Source organism: Cynara cardunculus (genome assembly GCF_001531365.2).
Source record: "Cynara cardunculus var. scolymus isolate 2C chromosome LG 13, CcrdV1, whole genome shotgun sequence".
Classification (NCBI taxonomy): Eukaryota; Viridiplantae; Streptophyta; class Magnoliopsida; order Asterales; family Asteraceae; genus Cynara; species Cynara cardunculus.
Genome location: NC_037540.1, coordinates 23,031,712 through 23,038,850, shown reverse-complemented (window position 1 = coordinate 23,038,850; position 7,139 = coordinate 23,031,712). Strand labels below are relative to the sequence as shown.

General features: G+C 34.0%; 1 protein-coding gene across 1 annotated transcript; it reads left to right on the top strand.

The window, feature by feature from the left end:
- The first annotated feature begins 4,481 nt into the window (after positions 1–4,481).
- On the top strand, positions 4,482–4,874 carry LOC112524902 (beta-mannosyltransferase 2-like). The gene has a single exon (XM_025134844.1). It carries the CDS (start codon positions 4,482–4,484, stop codon positions 4,872–4,874), a length of 393 nt encoding a protein of 130 aa, XP_024990612.1.
- The last annotated feature ends 2,265 nt before the right edge of the window (positions 4,875–7,139 follow it).

The window sequence follows — 7,139 nt, the reverse complement described above, 5'->3', positions numbered from 1 at the left end:
GTAAGATTCTCGTTCAGCTCCAAACTTTCTTTCAACTTCCATAATCCTCTTCCTTTCTATCTCTATCTCTTTCCTTTCATCATTTAAAACCTTTTCCACTTTCAACACTTTTTCTTTATCTAAGTTTAACAGCTCTTTTACTTCAAACAATTCACTTTCAGATTTATTCACTATAGTAGTTAAGTCCTCAACCTGTTTGTTTAACCTAACTGTCTCTTCTGGATCAGCACAGGTTTTCATCAGTTCATCCAGCTTTTCTTGCAAAATTCTCTTCTCTTCTTTCTCTCTCTGAAGAATACCATTCAGATGATTTGACCATGATATACTCTTGCTAAGACTAGAATCTACTTGAACATACTTTTCTTTAAGCTCACGATATTCTTTAGTATAAAAAACTGCCATTTTAAAAAATAGATTGATCAGTTAAGGATCTATGCAGTGAAATCAGATAAAAGAAATATGAACAGTTAAGCTCAAAAAGAACAGAAAAACACAAACACTGAAAAACTCACGCAAAAACAAATATACAATGATCCAAAAAAAAATCTAAACATAAATGAACTAAGAAACTAAAAAAAACAAAAACACAACTACTAGAAAAGTATCAGAAGTCCACTTGAATGCTTCTCGTATCAGGTACTGCACTTGTTGTAACAGCTAACTCTGTATCAACTTCTGCAGACCGTGCACTTTATAGTTGCTGTTTCAAAGCTTCTTAAACAGGCTGCTGTCAACTGCTGTTAAGACCTGCTGGGCTGTATTTCCAATCTGCTCTCAATTCTTGCTGTGTTCTTATCTCAGGCCTTTTGAATAAACAATTTCTGTCACCTGTCACTTGCACTTTGCTTCAAATCTCAAACTCAACCACACAGAAAACAGATTGTAATAGCTCAAAAAAGTTATGAACAACTCTGCAAATAACCTGTCTATATCCAATCACAACAACAAGGAAAATCAGTCTGCTTAAACAAACAACATTAGTGGATTATGACAACAAACATTAAACAAACAATTTGATCGAATTAGCAAACAATATGCTATCAAAATATACACAAAAACTTTCAACTGTTATTGCTACTGCTTCAACCTAAGAGAAGCTGTCAAGATGAAGCAAGACAGAATCTAGAAGCCTGCACTGTTTCAAAATGCTAATGACCTACTGCTGTCCAAACACAATAGACAACAGCAAACAAAGTTCCAAAATGAAGCAGTTGCTGCTTGCTGTCAAAATGGTTATGATGATCGAGATACAACAGGCTAGCAAGTTCTGTTGCTGCTGTTGTTTAAACTTCAAATTCAAACCAGAAACCAAAAACAGTGTAAAATCCTGCTGTTTAAGATTGCACACAGCTACTTATTCACAAACACAAGCACAGCTACTTACTCACAAATCTTTGCTGTTGCTGTTCTGTTGCAAACTAAACCTGTGAATGATGCTGTCACAGATCTGTTTCACAGCTGTGTTGCAGTGTTACAATTTAGCTGTGTAACAGCTTTAAAACAATTTTAAAAAATATAGCAACCAAACAACACTACAATCCTCACCTGCTACAAGACCTGCAAACTGGTCACTGCTGCTGCTGTGAAGCTGCAAACTTTCACAGATCTGTTTAGCAACAACCTGTCAGCTTGAATGTAAAATCTGTCAAAGCAAAGTGTAAAATGAAATGCTGTCTTCTCTTGATGATCTTTTATCACACCTGAGCTGCTTTGCTGTTACTCACAATATAAACCAGTCACCTGTTCTTACTAAACCTGTCACCAATCAAGTACACCGGACACAACAAGAAAAAATAAGTGTAAACCTGTCAATACTTGATGCTTAAACCGAACAACACAACAATCTAAACCAGACAGCATAAGAGTCTTAATCTGTCAGCATGAGGCTTAACCTGACAACTAATCCAGATAATAGAAGGTAAACCTGACAGCACTGTGAATGGCTTAAACCTTACAAGATTGAGTGTAAACCGGACACTGTAAAAGACTCAACCTGACAGAACACGTTGATGTACAAAAACTCCAAGTACTAAACCGGACAGCACAAGATAAATCTGTCAACAGCAAATTGACAGATTAGAAATGCTCAAATAAACCTCACCAATCTCAATCGATTTTTGATAAGATATTGAACAAAATACCAAATTGAATCAAGAAACTACAAACAATCAAGAATCTGGGTAAAAATTGATTGAGCGGTTTAGAAGTTCGCTCAAAATACTTCAATGCACAAATTCTAAGTCCTAAACCGCTCAAGACTAAAACTTAAACCGATCACACTCCGGTCAAGACTAAACTTAAACCGATCACACTCCGGTCAAGACTAAACTTAAACCGATCACACTCCGGTTAAAGCAAAACCTAAACCGCTCACTAATCCGGTCAAGGGTTGTACGGTTAAGACTTAGAAAAAAAATCAGAATCTTACCTGTTAAGACGAATCCGAACACTCAGATCAAGATTGATCGATTTACCTCTCCGCTCGTTCTCCGCTTGTTCTCCGCTCAAGTGATATGCGATGAAGATGAATACCGCTTGAATGGTGTGCGGTTTACCCTTTGTCTAGAAACCGATTGAAGTAGAACACTCACCAAAGATGAACACTAACCGGAGAATAATCTTGTTGCTTATCCGGTCAAGAAGTAGAACAAAATAAGGCCCTTATCCGTATATAAAATGATGGGCTTGAAATTGGGCTTTAGAAATGGACGGATTAACAAAAAAAATTAAACAAAACAAAACAAAAACAGATTAAAACTAACAAAAACACAAAAACTAAAAAAAAATTTAAGAAAAATTGGATCAAAACCACTGGTTTAAAAAAAATTTCAAGAACACAAAAATCCAATTAAATCTTGGAAAAAAAATGATCAAATCACAAAAATTTGTGAATAACAAAGATTCACAACACAATTTCGAACATTTTGATCATATTTTTTAACATAAAAACACAAGATTTTATGAAAAAATCGGATCAAACAGAAAGAAAAATCAAGAACACAAAGAACACAACAAAATTCAGAAAAAAATTCACTTATCTTTTCGATTTCTTCATCTGATTTCTTGCATTCCTGCTCTGATACCAATTGTGTGTCCACAATATCTCTGATCAATCTTCATTTTATCACAATCAACATGGAAGATTAAGATACATCTTGAATGAACATGAAGAACACTTAGAGAGAGAAAGTCAATCCTCTCAATTCAGTCAAACCTCTCATTTATGTACGTGTGTATTACAATAAGCTCTTCTCATCTACTAATTACAAAGATTAACCTATTTATATGGTCAACCTATCTAAACAAAGTCAAAGTCAAACATCTATAAGAAAGTCAAACACGCTGACTTTTACAATTATAGACTATTTATAAACTTTCAAGACGAATACAATTAATACTGATTTCTCAGTCCTAACACTTATGTATTTGATATTTGACTACTTGGTTACGTGTTTTGGAAGTTGAACAAGTTACTTGGTTACGTGTTTTAGAATTTGAACAAGTTACTTGGTTGTGCGTTAAAAATATATGGCAATTTACAAATGGTTTAAATGATTGGATATTTCAGTTAAATTTTATTGAAATAAATTGATTCAGATTTCAGACTTCAGAAGTTTGTCAGTTTACAAAAACAAACAGTCTTATTGATTCARATTTCAGACTTCAGACGTAAAAACAAACAGTCTGACTAATTCAGATTTCAGACGTAAAAACAAATAGTCTGACTGAATCAGATTTCAGACTTCAGCACCACCTCTTAAAATTCAGAAGTGAATTCAGACTTCAGACTTCAGCACCTCTTAAAAAACAAACGCCACCTTCCTCGGTCATTGCCTTGACCGGACTCAGGCTATCTTGCTCAACCTTGTCAGGAATTCTTCCTCGGACACTCAACCAGCCTTGGCCATAGACTTTGAGATCGATTTGAACCTTTTCCTCGGACACAACCTCATCCAAGCTTCACATTATTCGCATATCACCTAACTCGGACACTATCTTATCCAAGGTTTTCTAATCCGCTTGACCTCTTGTCCGGTGTTCATCCAACTCGGATAACACTTTGTCCGGAGTTTACTAAGTATTGCTTGGTCATTCTCATTCTGATTCATTGATCTTTGCATAACCTTAACCTTTTTGTAACTTGGGTGATTTGTGTTTGTGTTTAATATCTCCAGCCACTACCTTGAGGATATTTGTTTGAGTTGACTGTTTTTCTACACATTGTCAGACTTCAAGGTTGATTGTTTGATTTTTTTTAACAGATTGGATTACAAGGATTTTGTTTTGGAATTTTAAATTCAACTTCATTTTTAACTGTTATTGCCTGGTTTCTCTTTTTGAATAATAGTTGAGTTCTGTAAAATTTGTGAAGTTTGAATAGTTTATCTGTGTGAGATTTTTGTGATATCTTTGATTTGTGATTCTTTAATCAATTTCATTTACTGCATAGATTCTTTATTTTGATCAATCTTGAATTTTAAATGACAACATTTTATGAGAGAGAAATTAAGGAACTAAAAGAGAAGTATGAAAAAGTGAGTCTAGAAAATAAGAAAAACTGTTCTTGGGCTATACTTTTATCAAATAGCAATGAAAGAATGGAGGAAGAGAAGAAGCTTTTAAAAGAACAAATAGATGAATTCATTAAAAATACTTCTGATTCACAGGAAAGAAATTTAAAGCAGATAAAAGAGATTGAAGAATTAACAGAGAAACTTCATAAAACTGAGATTGAACTAAATACTGAAAGGAATTTTCAAGAAAAGAAGAATAAAGAGATTGAGGAGCTAGCACAGAAATTGCATGAAGCTGAGAAGAGTTTGATTGATGAAAGGAAAGTTTTGGAAGAGAAGGATAAGATAATAGAAGCTTAAAAGAGATTTGATACTGAACGAAAATATTTTGAAAGCAAGATTAACTCTTTGGAGCTAAATGCCAAAATGCTTTCAAAGAAAATATCTGATTTTGAACAAATTATCATCTTGAAACAAGCCAAGTTTGATAAAGAGAAGAAAGAGTTTAAAGAAGAATGTCTAAGCAAGAATTTGGAATTGTTTGACAGCATTGTTCAGAAGAAGAAAGCACTAGATGAAGAGAAGAGAGTGTCTGCTCTTGAAAGAAAAACACTACTAAGAAAAATGCTGCAATTGCCAAAGAGCTTACAGAGAAGAAGATGACATTGCTTCTGAAAATGAAAAGGGAAGTTCAGATGAAGAGAGAAAGGAATTTGAGAAAGAAAGAAAAGGTTTTGAAAAGATGTAGAAGGAGTTAAAAAGTAAGATTTTGGAATCTTCAAAGAAATTGTCTGATCAAGAGACAGAACTTGTTACTGGATTGAACATGAGATCTGAACTGAAAATGAAATATGATTTCGTTGCTGATGAGAGAGACTAGTTACTCAAGAAAGTAAAAGACTTTTCAAGTGCTAAAAGCTCAACTGGTTCTCAATCTCATTGTAAAACTAGCTTTTATGACTATTCCAGTGTTAAATCCAACAGTCATTCAAGCAACCCTAAATCAATTGTTTCTAAGAACAAGTATCGTTCTTCAAGTCAGTTTTATCAAGGGTATGTCATTGTATCACCCAATTATTTTTCAAAAGCTAAACATGTTTGGGTTAATAAAGTTTATTCTGTTTTGTCTCATATATCTGTTGTGACTAACCCTGTTCTTCCTTGCATTGTGAGATCCACTAATGATTCGATTAATCTTAGCAAGAGAAGAATCATGTGCTCAACATGAAGAACCAATGACTTTGTCAATAAGAAAAGGTTCAACAGATGGTATGGAGACAACAGCTATCAGAACAGCTTGAATGGATTTAACAGGTATGACAATGACTGGTATGGATCTTACTGTTTATCTGAGCTGCCTGTTAAAAGTGCTAAAAAGAATACATCTAATAGGAATAGATGATTTGACAGTTACAACATTCCCCAGCCCAATACTAACCAATTAGGACCCAAGTTTGTCTGGGTACCAAAGTCTACTTGATCTGTTTTGCAGGTGTGCCATTGTATATGCCGACAAGGAAGATGTAGGGGAAGTGTGTAATCTGTCTGAATATGGCTTCTGAACAAATCATTTTAGGACCCGAGCCAAAATGGTTTCATTTTTTATTTTTGAGCTGAAAAGAATATTACTTAAATCTATTTTCTAAGGGGCGTTGTTGAAAAGACTTTTGAAAATATTTTTGAAATCTGAATTTTTTTTTTGTAAACGAGTACCTTTTCTGATCCGGCATTTATTGAGATTTTACTTGCGTAATTTCTCTTCGTACATAATTCAAATATCTGTTTCAGCTATTCTTCAAACTGTTATTATCATGTCTCTTAAAWGAAAATCATTTTCGGTGATAATACACTCGTTTGTATTCAAAGTTGTTTTTCTGAATTTTTTTTTACTTTGATTGGAATCAGCTCTATAGCGCCACTTCTTTTTCTTTTCAATTCTATCAACGACTGTCAGCTGCTGGCTCTCTACATCTCTCCTAAACTTCCCTCGGGTTTCGGCCTGAGCTATATTATTCTTTGATTGTCTGAATCTGTAAACTTGTACTTATAGATCTTCATTCTTTTGTCCCACATATTTTGAATATTTTTTTAACCTCATTTCTTGTTGATTGTGCTTAATTGCTACATTTTTCTTGTTCAATTTCATCTGATCGTTTGAGTTTATTTGCAATAATATTTTTGATCAACCATTTGTGATCATATGAGCTTACATTGTCTTTTTAGGAGGGATTGAGAGTTTCACAGAAATACCTCTGTGGTCTATCAAAACTGATAGCCCTACCCAAGAGGACATCCATATCTGAGTGAGCTTAAATACAAAATAGGTTTATGTGCAGAACTTAAAAATGAAAAAGAGAGGGGTAGTTGTTGTGAGCTAAAAGAATTGATGAGAGTTGTGTCAGGATTAAAAGATTAAAACAATCCTGTTCTATCCTCTATAATCCGGGCAAACCACAAAATCTATTAGTTCTCAATTCTTTGAAGACTAATATTGAAAAAGGCAAAGCCCAGACCAATTCTTGTTACAACCCACCAGCTACTCATTTATCTCTTAAAAGATAAGTGTTTCAATAACACTTGGGGCACGCAACTCACAATTTATCATTTTCTCATTTGAAGAAAATT

Coding starts and splice junctions, on each gene's coding strand:
- LOC112524902 (XM_025134844.1), top strand. CDS start 4,482: ATGACAACATTTTATGAGAGAGAAATTAAGGAACTAAAAGAGAAGTAT.